General features: G+C 40.8%; 2 protein-coding genes across 4 annotated transcripts in view; both read left to right on the top strand.

Annotated features, from left to right (window-relative positions):
• Positions 1 to 8,599, top strand: part of sgta (small glutamine rich tetratricopeptide repeat co-chaperone alpha) — a 13,959-nt gene extending 5,360 nt beyond the window's left edge. For both annotated transcript variants that reach the window (XM_005734954.1, XM_005734953.2), the window contains exons 3-12: positions 1,252 to 1,355; positions 1,769 to 1,859; positions 3,566 to 3,665; positions 4,018 to 4,122; positions 5,290 to 5,425; positions 5,508 to 5,570; positions 6,638 to 6,675; positions 6,754 to 6,897; positions 6,985 to 7,108; positions 8,076 to 8,599. In XM_005734954.1, the coding sequence (XP_005735011.1) occupies positions 1,252 to 1,355; positions 1,769 to 1,859; positions 3,566 to 3,665; positions 4,018 to 4,122; positions 5,290 to 5,425; positions 5,508 to 5,570; positions 6,638 to 6,675; positions 6,754 to 6,897; positions 6,985 to 7,096 (893 nt within the window). In that variant the 3' untranslated portion in view covers positions 7,097 to 7,108; positions 8,076 to 8,599. The remainder of the gene's footprint in view (positions 1 to 1,251; positions 1,356 to 1,768; positions 1,860 to 3,565; positions 3,666 to 4,017; positions 4,123 to 5,289; positions 5,426 to 5,507; positions 5,571 to 6,637; positions 6,676 to 6,753; positions 6,898 to 6,984; positions 7,109 to 8,075) is intronic.
• A 1,413-nt stretch (positions 8,600 to 10,012) lies between these two features.
• LOC102214146 (zinc transporter ZIP3) lies at positions 10,013 to 14,191 on the top strand. 2 transcript variants are annotated; one of them, XM_005734952.1, is made up of 3 exons: positions 10,013 to 10,110; positions 12,754 to 13,060; positions 13,357 to 14,191. In XM_005734952.1, exons 2-3 carry the CDS (start codon positions 12,854 to 12,856, stop codon positions 14,101 to 14,103), a joined length of 954 nt encoding a protein of 317 aa, XP_005735009.1. In that variant the 5' UTR covers positions 10,013 to 10,110; positions 12,754 to 12,853; the 3' UTR covers positions 14,104 to 14,191. The 2 variants fall into 2 exon arrangements, with proteins under 2 accessions (XP_005735009.1, XP_013766794.1); XM_013911340.1 differs by having other exon boundaries at positions 12,715 to 13,060.
• Positions 14,192 to 18,938: the final 4,747 nt, after the last annotated feature.

Below are 18,938 nucleotides of genomic sequence, written 5' to 3'. Positions count from 1 at the left end.
ATCGCCTGAAATGAAAAAAACATATCGTGATATGAAAAAAATCTTATATTGCCCAGCTCTACATAGCACATGTAACACATGCTGTAACACTACATGGATGCCGTTGAATACTTTCTCGAGAAAAACAAAACAAATGGTGTCTAGATGAGTAAACCATCACTTCAAAGTGTCCTTGAGAGGATAAAGAGTTGGTCCAATACGCCTCAATCAGTATGAAAACCTGATTGTTTCTCCTGAATTTGAGGTTCACCTAATGGCTCCTCCGTTACTCTGGCATAGACATTCTCTTATGATGCTCTGTTGTGGACACAAGACAGCTGTAAATATCTGTTGACAAAATTTATATCATTCTGACCTAAGCAAACCATAGTGGACTTCTAGACACAAAGTATAATAAAGGCTTCAGAGAGGGAAAGGCATTTATGCCACGGAATGTTTTACCACCATATCCGGCTATTCCAGAGTCGCTGTCCTCAAGTGTGCCTCTGAAACAGTTGGATCATTTTATCGACGTGTCAACCAGGAAACCCTCACAACACCCGAAGAGCTGAAGACAAACATCATCTGCATAAAGTCCAGTCACAAAATAGTTTTTTAACTAACTCTGTGACCTCAGTTAATCCACGTTTCCCCTCAGAGGATGGAAAAGGACCTCAGGCTCTGCCAGATGCTCTAAGAGAATACCTCACTGTGGGCCAGATGTACTAAATTGGGCAAGATGCCATGTGAGCACAATTTCCAAATAGCACTCATAGGTGTGTTTATTTTTACAGGTGATTTACAAAAGTTGTGCTTTCTTTTTAAACACTGTCAGTCAGTTCATTATCAAGTGCAAAAAATAAGACATGCAATTTTTAGTAAATCAGTTTGTGTGCTTGACTTAAATACTCTCCTCTCTGAACTTCCAGAAATAGATGTGCAACAGGGTCAGTCACAACAAACCTCAGTTCCCATTCCCATTGTCCCATTGTGCTCTCGCAGTAAATATCAACAATACTTTTACACCAGAACCAAGTTTGCAGTAGTAAACCTGGCCATACGTGCTCCCAGACTGTTTGTTATCCTCCCCCAACACCTGATCCAACTCCCCAACAGGTGAGAAGACCTCAGGACACACAGGGATGTTTCTGATTCCACATCTTGGAGTAGTTGAAAGATCACGACAGATTGAATCGTTCTTCCTTTTGTGTGGCTCTTTTATTTTATCTTTTAGAACCAGCTTGTTGTTGACATGATCTTATTGTTTTTCAGTTGCTGTTCAGTGTTTGGAGACAGCGTTTGAGGTTTCCACCGATGACCAGAGTCTCGCGGTCCCCATGACGTTACCGGAGATCTTTACCTCCGCTACAGCAAAGGTAAACGCAGAAGACCCTTGCAACTTTCCAAACGGTTTGTTTTGTATTGCAGAGATGACAAGTCTGAACATTTTGGCCTTTGCATCAATGTCCTGCAGCAAGGCTGAGTTAATTTCACTGTTCTTCCAAAGCCAGAGCTGAAACGAAATGCATAATAAATATCAGTATTATTTGCTGTGGCTTAAAAAAGGCAAAGTAAGCTATTACATACTGGTGAAGATCCAAATGCCATTCTTTAAATGTTTAAATGGAGCACTGGCCTTAGTGCAGGTTGCACCAGATGTTAATTTTACATGAGCATTTTCTTTTAAGTGTTTCTCTGTGATCTTGCACACCTGAAGAGTCCGTCTGTCTGTTTTTAATAGTTGTTTTACAGGAAGTCTCATTTAACCCAGTGTTTGTTTGTTTGACAGTATTCAGCTCAGTCGCAGGTCAACAACAACTCCACCCCAAACTCCCCAACAGAGGAACAGAAAGCAGAGGCTGAAAGACTCAAAAGTGACGGTGAGTCCAGGCTGGTGTGAACACGTTATCTAGAGCAGCTAGTTTGTCTTTGTGTTCATTTGTAGGGTTAAGCTGGTACAAGGAAGAGATGATGCAAATGAACCTGCAGCTCCTTGAATCAGGTTTTTGGAAAGCTGTAGGAAGTAACCCTTGGTTTTCCTGACACTCTATAACAGAGACTCACAGAGGCAGAGCAGATACATTAACTGGAAATACAGCAGTCAGAAGTACAGTTACGTGATAATTTACTCAAGCACAAATGCAGTACTGTTGATGTAAGCAGGCAACAACAGTGGCCTCAAGGCAGGTTAATGATGAAAGCTAAAGTGCTGACTTCTGTCTAATCATCTATCCTCAGTATAGAAATAAGAGGACATGTATTTATTGTTATCTGGTCTTTACGTCAGACATCAGCCGTGTCAGGTCCAAACTCTGCTGCAGGTTATAAAGTGAAACGAACACTGCAGCATCACTGAGAGTTAAAAACTGTCTAAATTCTTTCATCTTTAATAAAATGATCAGCGTTGCTGCTTTACCAGGTGTAACTATGAAGTTTAACATCCAGGCATCCATGAAAACAGAATTTAGTACATTTAACAGAGTTAGAAGTTAGCAGGAAGTTAGCTCGCTAGCTTCCACCTAAACATGATATAGCATGTTCTGACTGAGAGATTTCTGAATAAATTCAAACGTACAGCTCTGCTATCACTTCCAACATAAATGAAGACAGAAAACTAAACAGCAGTGACGTTTGTAGGGTTACTGAAGTTGGGCTAGCTGCTATATAATGATGTGCTACGTGATCACTAGCGACACAGCTATGTTAGCATAACATAAACAGTGAAGCTGGAGGACGAACACCAACACTTTTCCACTTATAAAAGTTAACGTGAAGGTTCTTCATGGTTAGAGACAAATGCAATCGCATGGCAGGATGCTGTAAACGGACCAAACTTCAATCAGGAGAACAACTGAGATAATCCATCCACAATACGAGGTTAGTCATTCATATACTGCTGCTGGGCTGCAGTTACATCATAAGGGTTTAAACACAGCTGTAAAATGAACAGTGATGATTAAAACCGAGAGAGGCCGACAGTGATCACTGACTGTTTTTATGGGCTTGTTGAGATTAGAACAAGGTACAAAGTATTAAAACATGTTAAAAACACAACAGCCTTAATAAACACGGAGCAGTTTGGACCTGGAAGCAGGATTCATCACGTCATCACTTAGAGGATTAAAATGAAGTTGGGAGATTCCAGCAGCCAAAACAATAAATGCAATTAAAATAAAAAATGAAGCTTAAAGTAGAGTAGCTCAGTAAAATAAAGGGTAATGTGACAAAAACTTTACTTAATAAGGTAAAAAAAAATCATAAAAAGTGTCTGTAAAAAATAAATAAAGTCAAATAAATAGCTTTAAAAAAGTGAAATAGAGAAAGTTAAAGATAACATTTAAAAGTAAATATAAAAGTCTATGTTTCACATGATACTATAGCATTAGTATCTCTACACAGCAAAATACTAGGAAAAATCAGTGATGCCAAATGAATGGAATAAATATTGTGTAATAATAATTAATGCTAATGGTAGCAAGGACAGCAAGTGAGAGATGACATTAGAGTGACTTTGCTGTATAAAGTTTATTGCACAGTGCTCAGGTGAGTGAGGTGTTTTTCTTCTTTTCTGTTTTCTCGACTGGAGGCAACGACCAGATGAAGGTGGACAACTTTGCAGCTGCTGTTGAGTTTTACTCGAAGGCAATCGCCATCAACCCTCAGAACGCCGTCTACTACTGCAACAGGTCGGTCAGCATTTCCTCAGCATCACTAAATATTTGTTGTTCATTTTATTTTAAAAACAGTAAAATTGTATTTGATGATGAACCAGAAACAAAAGAACAAACACTTTTCATGTGTTTTCACTTGTTTTGTCACTTTAGATATTTTTACATACTTTGTTACATAAAACCTTTAAGTTTGGTCCTTTAAGAAAACAAATTCTTCACATCTTGTCACATGACAATATTGTTAGAAACGATTTTTTCTGTGCTGTTTATGTTTGTTTTATGCAAATGCTTTGTTGCAGTTGTTTTGCTGTGTTCAGATTGTTGACGTTCACGTGAAGCAGTTAGTTTTTGTGTGTTTTTTGTGCAGAGCTGCAGCTTACAGTAAGCTGGGGAACTACGCAGGAGCCGTGCAGGACTGTGAACGAGCCATCAGCATCGACCCCAACTATAGCAAAGCTTATGGGCGGATGGGGTATGACAGCATCTTCTCTTTGTCTTTCATTGTTGCCGTGAAGCGATTTCACATTGACATCAAAAACATCTCACATGTAGAAAAAATGTCCTGTGTTTATCAGAGAGGAAACTGCAGGAAGGCATTTCTTTATTCTTAGGCAGCAGAGAGGAGCTTTCCTTTTACACCAAGGATGCGTCTCACAGCGCCACCTGCTGGTGTGGACCCGAGCTAATAGCAAATCTTGTTTTTTTTCCTATCAGCCTACTCTTTGACATGTTTGTGTAAAGTTTGGTCAGAGGGTTCCTTTGTAAGTGCGCATGTGCCATTAGCCTGCTGCCTGCTGTAACCTATAATTTCCTTCGGGATAAATAAACTATTTCTGATTCTGATCTGCACCCTGGACACTGTTGCTTCACACGGCTGTAGTTTTCTCCATTACATATACACGTTTATTTTTAACAGACGAATTAGCAACAAAGGCTCATCAGAGGATTGTTGTCTCTATGTCCTTTAAAATCAGACAGACTGGGGATAAAAGAACGTAAATGAAACCAGGTTCTTCGAACAAATGGATTCCACAAAGAGATCCAACTTAAAAATTTTCCTATAACTTTTATTTTCTTAATAAGTGACTTTGGAGCATCAGAAAAGAAAGCTTTACACAGTGTTTGGCTCCTTCAGATCTCAGGATTTATCTGTTAATAGTAAAATAAAATATAAAAATTATGTCTTCTTAAGATGATGAGTATTTATACTCTGCCTTTGTAAAAGTATTTTAGGAGCAAGTAAAGTTTGCAGTTTTCATAAATGAAGCTCTGTGCTGAAGCTGAATATCTTTGGATTTTGTGAAGCTGGTCAAATAAACAAATCTTGTTTTACGATATTTATGAAGTCTTTTCACTGCCTTTGGAAGAAAACTGTCAGTTATTAAACACAAGTGGCAGATTTACTGAAACTGAAGGTCAGTGCTGACTGCAGCCGTAAAACCAAAGTCAGCCAGCACAAAGTTATTTCCACAAAGTTTTTACATTATTTATTTATTTATTTTTAACCAGTTATGCAGGAGTTTGCAGTTGTTTAAGTAGACAAACATGCAGCATTAGAGCATGAAGAATGAAAAGCTGGAAGCTCCTTGCGTTCTGTTTTCAGCTGTCTCTGGCCCTGACTTGTCGTCTTGTGTTTCAGTTTGGCTCTGGCCAGCCTCAACAAACACACAGAAGCAGTCAGTTACTATAAGAAGGCTTTGGAGCTCGACCCAGATAACGACACCTACAAAACCAATCTGAAGATCGCAGAGGAGAAGATGGACACGTCCAGTCCGGTGAGAAGAGGCGGGATGAGGGATCAAATTTCCGACTTCCCGACAGCACTGTGTTTACGTGAACCTGTCTCTGTTCTCTCAGACTGCAGGGCTGGGCGGAGTCGATCTAGCTGGTTTGCTGAGTAACCCCGGCTTCATGAACATGGTGAGATCTGAGTGTTTGGCCTGTAACATTTCTAAGCGGTCACGGAGTTTTGGCAGCCATCAGAACCAGTTGCACTCGTCAGAGCTCACAGCTAATTTTCTTGTTTCGGTTTCCTTTAAATCACCTTTTCTGTTGCATCGAACCATCGTACAAATGATGAGACCACATTCTAAGAGTTTGCCTCTAATATACAAAAGCACAAAGTCATGTGACTTCAGACATTATTTTGATAATAAACAAGCAAGTGAAGGTTAGCCAGCAACATGCTGCATTGGGTACCACATTATCAGGGTGGCTTACTTTAGCAGAAAGAAAGCCAGTTTTGGGCAGTGAAGCCAAGCTCAGTTCATGGAAGCCACACAAACTCCAACCTGAGCTCTTTGTTTGTCTTTCTGCTGACACAAAATCGAATCCTGTTTCATGCAATATAGTTCTTTGAGTCAATGAGGTCTCCTGATTTTGGCAAAATACGTTATCGGCTAACTTTCCTAACTGACAGTAAACATGTCGGTGCGGTGTAGGTGGCTAACCTTATCTTGCTTGCTCCTGTAAATGCTAGAAAAAATCTGGTTTTGATAGCATTCACATGCTATTGCTATTTGGTTATTTTCAATAGTAAATCACAAATCTGTATGATGGCCAAATTTGCATCCTCGTCAGAACCTAACGACCTTTCAGATGCAGAAACTGTAACATGCCTATTAGTCCATACAGCACATATAATGCTGGTGTGTGTCTTGTCAGTTTTGGTAGGTAAAACTCACTTGGATACTAATTTCTAAAAGATACATGCACACAGCAACATAATGAGTTCTGTTGACTCAACAACCACGCATAGCATTGGTATAGTAATGTTTTTTTATTTTCTCTTAATTACAAGACACTCCTTTAAAGAAGTGTAGAATTTCAGAAATGACCAGAAAAACCACACACACATTTGAACAGTGATTAAATTGCAGTGAGAACTCTGAGAATTTATCAGCATTGCTCATTATTTTTAATTTAGGTATTTACAGTTTCTGTTTCTACTCTGTAAATTTTTCCATCCTACTCTTGTCTCTTTGCAGGCCTCGTCTCTGATGAACAACCCTCAGGTTCAGCAGCTGTAAGTCTGTCTCACTTCATCTGAAATCCATTCTTCCTCTGTGGTTTTTCAGAGTTAACTTCCTGTCCTATCTTCCAGGATGTCTGGGATGATGTCTGGAGCGTATGGTGGACTGGGAGGTGGGGGCGCTGGAGGGGGAGGAGGTGCAGCCCCGCCTCCTGGAGCTGCACCAGCAGCCCCTAGTGCTGCAGCACCTGGAGATTTATCAAGACTGATCCAGGCGTACGTACCTGAGCACAGGGACTGCATTTTAAAGCTGGTGGTGTCAATGAATAACAGGTGATTTTGCCTTTCTGTTTGCTTCTGCAGAGGGCAGCAATTCGCTCAGCAGATGCAGCAGCAGAACCCTGAACTCATCGAACAGCTGAGGAGTCAAATGCGCAATCAGACACCCAGCTCTGGGAATGAGGAGCAGCCGTGACCCTCGCATAGAGTAAATACACACTAATTCAGTTTAACACACCACAGGTCTTACTGCTGTTCTTCATCCACAGTGTATGAGATGAGCTTCATCCGGATGGTGTCACAACCAGTCATGCATGATTGCATAGTTCATGCAACGTAGAAAAGCTCAGACAGTGAAGTTATTTAATTACAGTCTGTGTGATGTAAGATTTATTTTCCTTTCTTTGCGTTTTTGGCAACTATCATAAAAATGGAACCACAGCAACAAAGACATCAAAGTTGAATGTAATGTTAATGTATCCACTATTGTTCCTGGTAATAACTGCTATTCGCTGAACTCCTGCGCATATTTACAATCTTAATGTTTGTTCTTAGCACAAACTTAGAGCAGTAGCTTAAACTTAGCTTGTGTCTGTACACATGAAACTGAACCATAATCATTGTCATTATTTCCTGTAAATGGTTTTTTATCATGTCAGTGATCACTAATCACAATACAGAGCAAATTTGCTGGAGAGCTGACGGCCTCCTGTGAGGCCTCAGCGTTGGTCACAATGTTTAGGCAAATCTAGCAGTGCCTTCACCTCGAACTCAGAGCGAAGTTTTGAATATCTGCCTGTAACAGCAAACATACTGAGGAGGAGGAGGACACTGAAAGCTGGAATTTAAAAAGTCATATGCACTATAACACACTGATCTATGAGATAAAAGGGATTCTACATATTTTTCACCTTCAGCTGTAAAAACATTCAGTTAAAATACACATCTCTGCCCCGATAGCCTGTGTTTAGGTGAGTCCTCATAGATACAGAAAAACTAATAATTGAAAATACAGCGTGACCATATTGATCGTGTAAGACTTTTACACTCAAGTACAAAAAATGTGTTCTTCAAGACATGAAGATGTTCATAATTTCATGCTGTAATGTGGAGCTGTGACTTTATTGATTCTCCTTTTGGCAGGGTTTATATTTTTGCTTCCTTATTTATTTCAGGTGGGACGGGTTTATGGAGGAGGAGGAGCACGCACTGTCTGACCTGTTTTTCTTTCTGATCTGGATCATAATAACTCGGAGGACTCGAAAGAAGTTCTGTTTTTCCATCGCTGATTAATTCCTGCATGAGAGAGAGAGCGCAAGCGAGTCCTCCCTTGTCTTTCAGGAGGCACGTCACCGAAAACTCCACCCACTTCCTGCAACTGTGTGGTTTTTAGATCAAATGCAGAATAATCAGAGAAGTTTTGATAGGATATTGGACACCAGATGTTAAACAACTGTAGAAACCTGGAAAGTCTTATCCTCTAGAAACTACACAGTGTACCTGTAAATGCATTTTTGTTGTTTTTGATGGGTGTGTCAGAGTATGAGTGTGTGTATGTGTGTGAGGATGAGTGTCAGGGTTAATTTAGTGTAAATGAACTAATGACTCCTCGGTCACACGAAGCTCTGAGGAGGCACCAGGGAGGCTGTTTGAACACAGTTTAAATAAAAAGACCATCTCAACATTTTACTCTTCTCCTCCAAAGTGTGGTTATCTATTTACAACCAGCAAAACTAATGCAGCTCCTCTTCTTCAGTGAAGTCTCTTCTTATAGCTGCTCCGAGTTGTAGTGTTGATTTAATTTAATTTAAAATAATAAAAGTCGCAAGAAGACAAATCAAGAGCCAGAAAAAACAGAAAACGCTGGTTCCAAAAGTAGAAGTCTACTGAGTCCAGTAAAACACTGGACTAGATGATTTAATTAATTAAGTGTCAAATGTAAGATGGGTTGACTTAAAAAAAAATATTGAAAGAAATATATATTTACAGGAAAACATACACATTTATGAGGGGAGAAATTATAGTGAGAAGGAAACCTGAAGTAGGAATGGCAGAGTTTGGCCATTTCTCCAGTTTATTCAATAACTACTCTTAACCTAATTTCACACCAATCGAAAACAATAACAACATGGTCGACACAATACTTAGCACTTTTGAAAACCTTAAAGAAATTACACGTTGAATATTTTTAATATAACGGAATATGTTAAAAAAATATGTATGGACAGGAAAAAAAAATCATACTTAAAAATCCGCTAAAACAATTTTCCTTCGGCTGGTCCTTTCAGGGGTCGTGCGTCTCCATCCTTTGTCACGCCAGGACGCTGCACGTCACCCTGTTTGTGGACTACGTCATCACGCCCGGGGGGGTTGCGTTGCGTGGTGTAAACGCGGAACAGTGTTGCCAACTTAGCGACTTTGTCGCTATATTTAGCGAGTTTTCAGACCCCCTTAGCGACTTTTTTTCTAAAAGGCGACTAGCGACAAATCTGGCGACTTTTTCTGGTGTTATTGGAGACTTATTTATGACGACGTGACGTGAAAACGCATATCGCTCTTACTCGCAACAGGCAGCGGTGCTACCTTGGGCACCTCACCCGTGCCAAAGCGCTCACAGGCGGAGGATAGTCCTCACCCAGCTGCTATCAGGGCAGGAGACCTGTGACATCATGAGACAACACCTGTGCGTCCAAACGGCAAATGAATCGCGCATGAGCGAAGCCGCTGCTCCCGCACTGACTGTAACGCAGTCAGTTCTTCTTTTACTGTTATGCTGTTTTGTGGATCACAAGGTTTAAAACTACTTATAAACACACACTCTCACACATAAAGTAACTCCACCAGAGTGCCAATTTCGGCTCACTTTTGCCCGTCCAGGCCTGGATAAAGGAGCAGGGTTGGAATTGTGACATTAAAAAACAATAATTGCTAAAAATAAATGTAATTTGCAGTTCTAAATAAATTCAAACGGCATTTAGGACGTTTTTTACTCACCTTATGTCTCTACCACGATGTTATTTTTCTCTCCAACATCGTAGGTTACAATTACATTAGCATGACCAATTATGCAAATTAGGCGATGACGTCATTTGGCGACTTCTAGCGACTTTTAGGACAGCCAATAGCGATTTTCCTTACTGAGGAGTTGGCAACACTGACGCGGAAGTATTATTGTGCACCTGCAGTAGATGAGAGCGGATGTTCTAACAGGTAAACACGGTGTTTGGGTGATATTTGCGGTTTATCTTGTTGTTTCGGAGCTAAAGCCGCTGTTAAGCGTGAACAGCAAAGGAAAACAACTGCTTTCCCTACCTGAGCGCCACACCGGTTTGTTAGCCTCTTTAGCCCCCCATGAACAAATGACAGAAAGCTAATGCTAGCGTCAAGTTAGCCGCTGTTAGACAGTATTCGCACGGAAACAGTGCGGTTATTTGCCTTGTGCAAACTTTCATTTTTGTTCTATACACTTGATGAAGTGGGACCAAAGACGTGATTACAAGTTGTGACGCTGAAATACAATAATAAATACAAATTGATTAGACTGTCAGACGTAAAGGAGGACCCAGTTGTCTTATTATGAAATTACCCCCCGGAAGTAGCATGTATTCCCGCTTGGTGGTTTGACATGTTTTTCTCCCGCGTCATATTATATATTAATATAACAAATACAGAACGGATAAAACCAGTGGGGCAGAAAACCGGTGAATGGGGTAATCTCCACAATGGGAGAGCTCGCGGTGTTTGTGTTCTGACTAAAGGTAGTAACTGTGTCAAAGGCGACAACAACGCGTTTTAATGGCTGCCACAAACTAATGAAAATCCACCTTCTGGTTACATATGACAATACAAATGACCTAACATTCAGATCATTTTTCCCCTCAGTAACAGTTTTTCCGAAACGCTATATTTAAGTTTGTAAATTCGATATTTGATAATAGTTAATGTATTAATAGCACGAGTGGTGTCTAAACTCAGGTGTTGCTTTAGGTGACCTGCAATGCCACTGTTTCATATTTGCTATTTGGTGTTAAGGCGACAACTCAGGTGATAATTCTCATTGAGATTGAGATTAAAAAGTAAAACATGTGGCCAAGAGTGCAGCAGGAATGGCGACAAATGTAACAAAGCAGTTCTATGGGAGGATTTTAGGAACCCAAATAGGGCTGAATTAAAATTAATGTAGAATACAAAGTAGGTACAATATTACAGTCTTTCAAAACAGGTTATTTCTTTGTTATACATATATCCCCTTTGTAAATCCTGTTGATGTCAGCCTGTATACCAAAATAAGCAATAATACAGCATTAAACATAGAAAACGTGTAGACATGTCAGCAATACTTTTGTGACAGTCACGTTTTTGGCACAGCGCTGGTGATCCAGATTAACTGGTGAGGATAAAACGGGTGTATCATACACCTGATGTTTTAGGAGGAAATAATGACAAACCAGGAAATAAACTCCAAAGGCACCAAAAAGGCATTTAACTGTTGGCATTGTCTCACAAAAGAACAATGCAGACTCTAACAAACCAACCAGATTAAGCTGTGATACATCTGCACCTGGATTCATCCAACCAGATTTTAGCCAGAGACTTCCTGTTCCATGTTCAGTACATAGGAGATGACCTCTGCAGCTGTTTTTTGTGTTGCTCCATTACAAAGAAACTCTCAAGTAAATTAAATTTCAGTTTTATTTTCACTGTACTATACTTCTGATTAGTTTAATGGTAGTGTAAGTTGTGGTGTACATAAAGTGTTCGAAAGTTAATATAAGATTTGATATAAGAGTTAAAATTATATTAATGTGCAAAAATATCGACTTCCAGGTGGTGGTAATGCATAAACTCTATATTTTTATATGTTCCCCATAATATATATGGTATAATTACATACATTCTTCACTCATTTAGAAGTACAGATACTTACAGATTTTTTTAAACTGGTAGTTTGTTTACTCAAAAGTGAAAAATACGGCTCTGAATGTATTTAAGCTGTGAAATTAAAAAGCAGGTCTTTGAAGGACTTTTCTGTTTTTGTGCAAATCTAACTGAACCTCATGTCATAACAATATAATAGTAAAGTAGTATTAATACACGTGAACAGGAGCATTTATTTAAATTCTAATCATTCTAATGAATGTACTCCGCTAGAACATGTGGCTGACTTTGTCTGAACACCTGAACAGAAAAATTAGCATTGTTCTATAAATGATGCATAACTTATTTAAAATGCTTTGAAATGGTGGATTTAATGTTGTACTAATAATGACAAGATTGGACCTGCTGACATTTTGTTTATTTCATGGTTTCTTTGTAAGGGAGCGGTACAAAGAACAACTGCAGAGCTCATCTCTGATCATTGAAACAGGAAGTCTCTGGCTAAAAGCTGGTCAGAGTGAAACCAGGTGCCATGGAAAATAATGATGGAAATGAGAACATTTACTGAATTCAACGCCGGTTAACCTGTAACTTCATCTTGCTCAGGGGCTCTGGCTTTGACCTCTGACCTTCCTCTATAAAATGTCAAACTTCTGTATTGCTTTTTAAAAGAAAATCCAAACCTAAAGATGAGAAGTTATTTTCTAATAGTTTGCTGTTAGTAACATGTTTAATTCGTCTCTGTTTAGCTGACTTAATGTTACATGAATGTCCTGATACTAAACTGACTCATTGAACTAAAGAAAGAAAGATGAACACCACAATTAAGGTATAAGAAAGATGTGAATATATATGGGGGATATTCGTTCGTCAGAATCTTTAGATGCATTTTTCCAGCACAGACCAGTGCAACATGTGTTTATTTCTTGTGTTTAGACCAACATCTGCCTGTGTCTCCTCCACTAAAACCAGCAGAGATGTCCCAGCAGCTCCAGTAAAGCCCATCAGAAGCAGCAGACAGGAGATGACTTTGTGTTCACCGCTCCGTTCGCTCTAGTGTCTCTGAAGCATCAGGATGCAGATCCTGGTGGCCAAGCTGCTTGGCCTGCTGGGCTTGTTCGGCCTTATGCTGGCTGGTGTGCTGGTCCCAGTACGTCTCCTGCTCGTTGACTGTGATAGAGCACAGAGATACAGGAGGCCATTGTCTCTGTGCAATTCATTTGGAGGGGGCGTGTTCCTCGCAACATGCTTCAATGCTCTGCTTCCTACTGTCAGAGATAAGGTAAACACACATCCTCTCACCTTGCACACATACTTTGCATTCTTAAAAGTGAAGCCAAACTTCCCAGATGAGTTCATGGGCTCAGTCTCTACTTTCAAGTCTTAGTCTGATTAAACAAAACACAAAGTTCATTTTGTAACTTATGTTCTCACCAGCGCAAAGACTTTGCTCTGATGGTTTGTGTTGTCGTTGGTATTTCATAGCAACTGCTCCCTCAGGATGTCCTGTTTCAGAATACTAAGATAACGATGAAGTTTTTTCTGCTTATTGTTGTGGTTTTCGTTTTGCGCCTTCAGGTGGTCGATGTGTTCCAGCAGCTGAAGATCAGCAGCGATTATCCTCTGGCTGAAACAATGATGATGCTCGGCTTCTTCCTCACCGTCTTTATAGAGCAGGCTGTCCTCACCTTCAGGAAGGAGAAGCCATCCTTCATCGACCTCGAGACTTTCAACGCCGGCGGCTCCGAGGCCGGCAGCGACTCTGAGTATGATACCCCTTTTATCTCCTCAGCACGGGGCTCACCGAGCAACGGCGGTCACCGCTCCCACGGCCACCACCACGGACACTTCAACCCGGCCGAGCTGGCGGGGGCGGGGCCTCTGCGGCTGGTCAGCTTGGTCCTCGCTCTGTCCGCACACTCCGCATTCGAGGGCCTGGCGCTCGGCCTGCAGGAGGACGGGGCCAAGCTGGGCAGTCTCTTTCTGGGCGTGGCTGTGCATGAGACACTGGCAGCCATCGCCCTTGGGGTGAGCGTAGCTAAGGCATCTCTCGGCATGAAGGACGCCACCAAGCTGGGTGTGACAGTCAGCATGATGATTCCGCTGGGCATGGTGGTGGGAATGGGCATCGAGTCGGCTCAGACGCTGGCGGGCAGCATAGTGTCCGTGGTGCTGCAGGGACTCGCTGCCGGAACCTTCCTGTTTGTTACCTTCTTTGAGATCCTCACCCGGGAGCTGGAGGAGAAACAGGACCGGCTGCTCAAAGTGCTTTTCCTCATCATCGGCTACGCCGCACTCGCTGCTCTCGTCTTCATCAAGTGGTGACAGACACCCAGCGATGCCAAACTACACTAAGAGTTCACTTTAATGAAGCAATCAGTTGTGGGAGGCGGGAACATGTGGCGTTTCTGTTTGCAGTTTTAAACAGGAAATCACTCTAAAATCAGACTTTTGCCCCTGAAGGACGGATGAGTTCATTTATGTGTTTAATAACTAATATCTGTAAGTGGCTGCAGTGAGACTGCTGCTGCTGCACATCTGGAGCTGTAATATAAGGACACTTCAAATTTCCTTACAGCTACTTTATAGTCTATAACAAACCATTTATGATATTTGTAGGCTGCTTGGAGATGCTAAACAAAGGGGCTTAAAATGTTTTTAACTTATTTTTATAAACCTTTCCGTTACAGTGATTGAATCTCGCAGTAGAAACTGCAGGTTGAAGGGGGCGACTGCTACATAGGGCTAGCGCTGCATTCACATATATGTGGGGTAACCAAAAAGTTCCAGGAATGAGCCCCTAAAAATAAAAAGCCGTCACTGATTTACATGTAAGGTCATCTTCTCGGACACTTCTAGACCATTTTCAAGGCAGCAGCTATTTTTAGATTGCTTCATGAAAGCCCTGCTAGGTCCTGTTGTACTAAGCTTCCTCTGTCTCCTTCACTGTGTCGACATAAGTCTGAACTGTTTTTAATTTGTGGGAAGCTGAAAAGTGCAAATCTGGTCTGTTAATGTGGAAAAAGGGGTCAGAACAGGGCTTCCAGCAAGACATCTAAAAATAGCTGCTCTGCTAAACACTACCTGGATGTGTCTGAGATGATGACATTGACCAAGAGATTGTTTCATATTAAACATGGTCGGGTTGTTTTTATTTTATAGACTCGTTCTCGGGCCTTTTTGGTCATACCTCATAAGGTAGTATGTAATACCTGACTTCTCAGGATTCCATCTCACTGACATTGTTCCTAACATCTAGCATCCTCCCAGTTTTAGGTCATTTGTTTCTACATAGTTTCAGGCCTAAACGTCAGTTTTTATTTATTAGAGACAGGAGTGGTTCTTACGTTTATGAAACACGCTACATCCTGGACGTTTCTTCTCCAAACTCCGAGTGAAGTCGATTCTTGCCGCTCCACCTATCTGTAAATTGCGAATACAAATGCTTGTCCTCCATTTCTTATTGTCTGTGACATCAGGAAAGTGATGTCACTGATGATGATCAGCTGATTAGCTTTTTCAACATAGTGTGAAGTGAATTTTTCACAGAAGTTTTGTGGATACGCATTCACATTTTCACTTTGTCCAGTCTTACTTCTGCCAATCTGCATCTTTACACAGACTTTGCATGTAACAAACAAAGTCTATGCAGAGAGAGACTTTAAAGTTGTGATTCTCAAACGATGAATGACCATGAAAAACAACTTTATTTTAGGAAAAAAGTGTTTTCTGATGCTGCTCGCTGACCTTTTTTAATTCATCTCCTATCCTTTTTAACCCTCACCCATAAAAGGCTGGTGAGCTGTTGTTTGCAAATACAATAACTCGAGAACAAGGCTTGGTCGGCTTTTCTGAAAATCACCTGTGATTTAAAACTTTGTACCATAGGAGGCTATGAGGAGGAGGCTGAGGTGGTGGCCCCCACATTATTTTTTATTGGTGATCTTTGTTGTTGTTGCGCTATGAGAAGCACTGCTGTAGAGAGATTCAGGTTTTCATACAAACTGGGAGACCAACTCAAACATTTGGATGTCAAGAAGACGACAGAGGTGCAGTATCAGCGCGCGGGGATGTTACTGATGATGCAAGCCGAACACGTCCATGTTCATAGTTTTATTTACTATTCGTCTACTCAGTAACAAGCTAAAGCCTTTAGCTTAGAGGACTCAGAAACGGAATCAGATTTGTCCTGCTCCCCTAGCCTAGAGCTGTGAGCCAAAGGTGAATCCCAGATATTTTCTGTTAGTTTGTCAAAGCTCTTCAGTTTCTCTTCTGCTTTTACATTCCTGCTGTATTCTCAGAAATGCCCACACAAACACACTGGAGCCTTTTAGCTGCTTTTTCTTTCTTCATGTGTTCATATTGAGATCTGGATCAGGTTTGTATTTATGATTGTTTTTGCCATCTTGTCTTGATGTCATTAATATGTTTTGCAAGGTGATTTTTTTGTGTGTGTATTAGTTGGAAATAAACTGATTACTATCTGATACATCCATTTACGGCTTTGTGTTTGTTGTTTCACTCAGACTGTAGTCTGAACTTAGCCTAGGGCCTGTGCTATGAACCAGGTTTGGCATACCCAGGATATCACCACCATACGGTTTGCTGATAGCAGAGTCGAAAACAAAGAGGTTAAATGCATAATACATGACAAAAGCAACGCAGCTGCACAGAACAAAAAAACTGGCTTAGAAATTGTAAACTTTTTGAAGGACATGAGTAGACAAAGGTTAAAGAGGAAATCAGGTGACTGCAGTCATGAAAAACAAAGGACTGTCCTGTAAAACCTTCAGTGCACCCTTACTGCTTCCATGGGAAGTAGAGAGCAAATAGCAGCACGATGCTGCTAATCAAATACATTCGATAACTGATCATCAGCGAGCATGAAAGCAAAGGTTTTGCCAGTTTGCTGGTCTGGAGCATTCAGGTGTGTGTTAACACATCGCCAGGAGTAGATGTAAATTCAGCCATAGCTCAGGCCGTGCAATGCTCAGAGAAACTGCAAAACATGGAAGAGCTGCATCTCAAACTCCACAGGTTAGGGTAGGGTAATCGCTTAGGTTGCATCTGAACAAACACAAGATTTCTGGAACAATTTCCTTGTTACAGAAGACCAAAGTGATGTTTGGCTATAATGCAAAAACACCGCATTTGATGAAAACCAAACACAGCGTATGAGCACAAACACCTGCACGTTGACAGTTGGTATGAGGTGCAATATCCTCTTAAGTTTATTGTACTAAGAGGATATTGCCTATCAGATAGGTGGGTGGTTTGAGCTTGTTTTGCAGTATACTGCGAAGCCATCCCTTTCACCTCCTGCGTCTTTGCTAGTGTGGACCCAGAGCGTTTTTAGACGAAACCGCCATTTTCAAATCTATCCGGGCTAGTGTGGACGTAGCCTTAGCCAACCCGTCAAGCTTTCTGACAAAGGTCACACTTTTCGAAAACTTCGGCTTAACGCTTTGGTAAAAGAGTGCTGATGCTGACAGGATGGGAGCTGAACAACTGAAACAGGTCTAACCAGTGTGACTTTTTCCTTTCTCTTGTGTAACTACATTGTGAAATAAAAGAAAAGAAGACTCATCTAAGGTGTTATAACATGAAGTGAAAATGTGTTAAATTACACCACAGTTTAGGAAACACCCACTCACCAAAACTGTGAATCCAGTATCAGTCTGACATTCTTAACCTTTGATGAAGCTTCCTGCTGTGTGACTGTGCTGCAGCGTCCGAGTGATACGTTGAGATGGAATCAGGTAAGAAATGTCTTTATATTTCAATCTGCTCACTGAAAAACTGCAAAAACCCTCAAAACAGACAAAAAGAAAATAACTGTCAAAACATGAAGTGGCTGTTTCGGTTATAAATGTGTTGTAACGTAGTTGCAAATGTGAATTTCGGTTAATTCTGTTTAAAATTCTCCCCCACAGTTAATAACATTGATGTCTATGAATACCTGTGGGTCAGTAACCAGGACGTTGCTGAGCACACGCTGCATACACCGTTTCTACAGCACATGCAGCTTGGAGACCTGCAGGCAGACAACTATGTCAAATTCATAATCCAAGACATCAACTATCTGGTGGTGGTCACAGACATGTTGGATGAGATGAGAAACGAAGTCGAGGTCCCCGAGGACCTCCACGATTTCATGGAGGATAGGTGTGAAAGCTACAAGACGTATGCTGAAAGCACGTTAAAGGAATTTAACCTCAATGTAAGAAACCTTCAGCAACCTCCTTTAACATTTCTCTATTTAACTGGAATGTTACTGTTTTGAAGTCATTGCTACAATTTATATTTAACCTGTGTCAATAATTAAATCTACTTGTCACATCCACAGAGTGTGTCAAACATTAACCAACCCCTGCCATGAAAAAGTACTTGTCTGATTACAAAGACATCATGGAGAATCAGGATCCCATTTACTTCGCCGTGGCTCTGCTTCCCTGCTCCAGGCTGTGGCTGTGGCTAGCCAATCAGCTCAACGAGAACTGCTGCAGCGCATACTTCACCTGGAAGATGTCCAACATGTGCGGCCACCCAGAACAGCACTATAAAGCGCTGCTCGACAAGTATCTGACCACACCAGAACAGAAGGAACTGGCAAACAAACTCTTCCGCCAGCAAATGAACAACGAGCATGACTTTTTTGCGTCTTCACTTGAATGAAACAGGAGCAGTTAATAATAAACCTTCTTGCTTTCAACTGGTTAGAGTTAATGTGCCTCTACTGCCCTCTGCTTTTCATGTCTAACATAGTGCATGTGAAGAACATACTCTTCTTCACCAGTTCTGCACTGCAATAAAAACTGAGCTTTGTTCAGTCAGTGCCTTTAGATTCTTATTGCTGTTTCTCACTCAAAGCAAAATGTCTGTCCATCTATAAAATGTCCTTTATGGCCGTTACAGCGGGAAGTTAACATCTTTGTATTGTTAACATTTTGTCTCTGAATTACTGTAATACTCTCTGTTTAAGTTCACAATTAATGAATAAAATATCTGCTGCACTGTGCTTGTTCTTGTGTATTAAATAAAGTACAGTCAAATTTTTTATTATATAGCATGTTTCAAGATAAATATCACGAACTGCTTCACAACAAAAATGGTAGAACATCAAAACAGAAAAAGTCACCAAGAAGCAAGTTTTTTTTTTC

The sequence above is a fragment of the Pundamilia nyererei genome, unplaced genomic scaffold (genome assembly GCF_000239375.1).
Source record: "Pundamilia nyererei isolate P.nyererei 1_Seehausen unplaced genomic scaffold, PunNye1.0 scaffold00061, whole genome shotgun sequence".
NCBI lineage: Eukaryota > Metazoa > Chordata > Actinopteri > Cichliformes > Cichlidae > Pundamilia > Pundamilia nyererei.
Note: the sequence above shows the minus strand (reverse complement) of the source record. Positions and strands in the feature narration are given on the sequence as shown.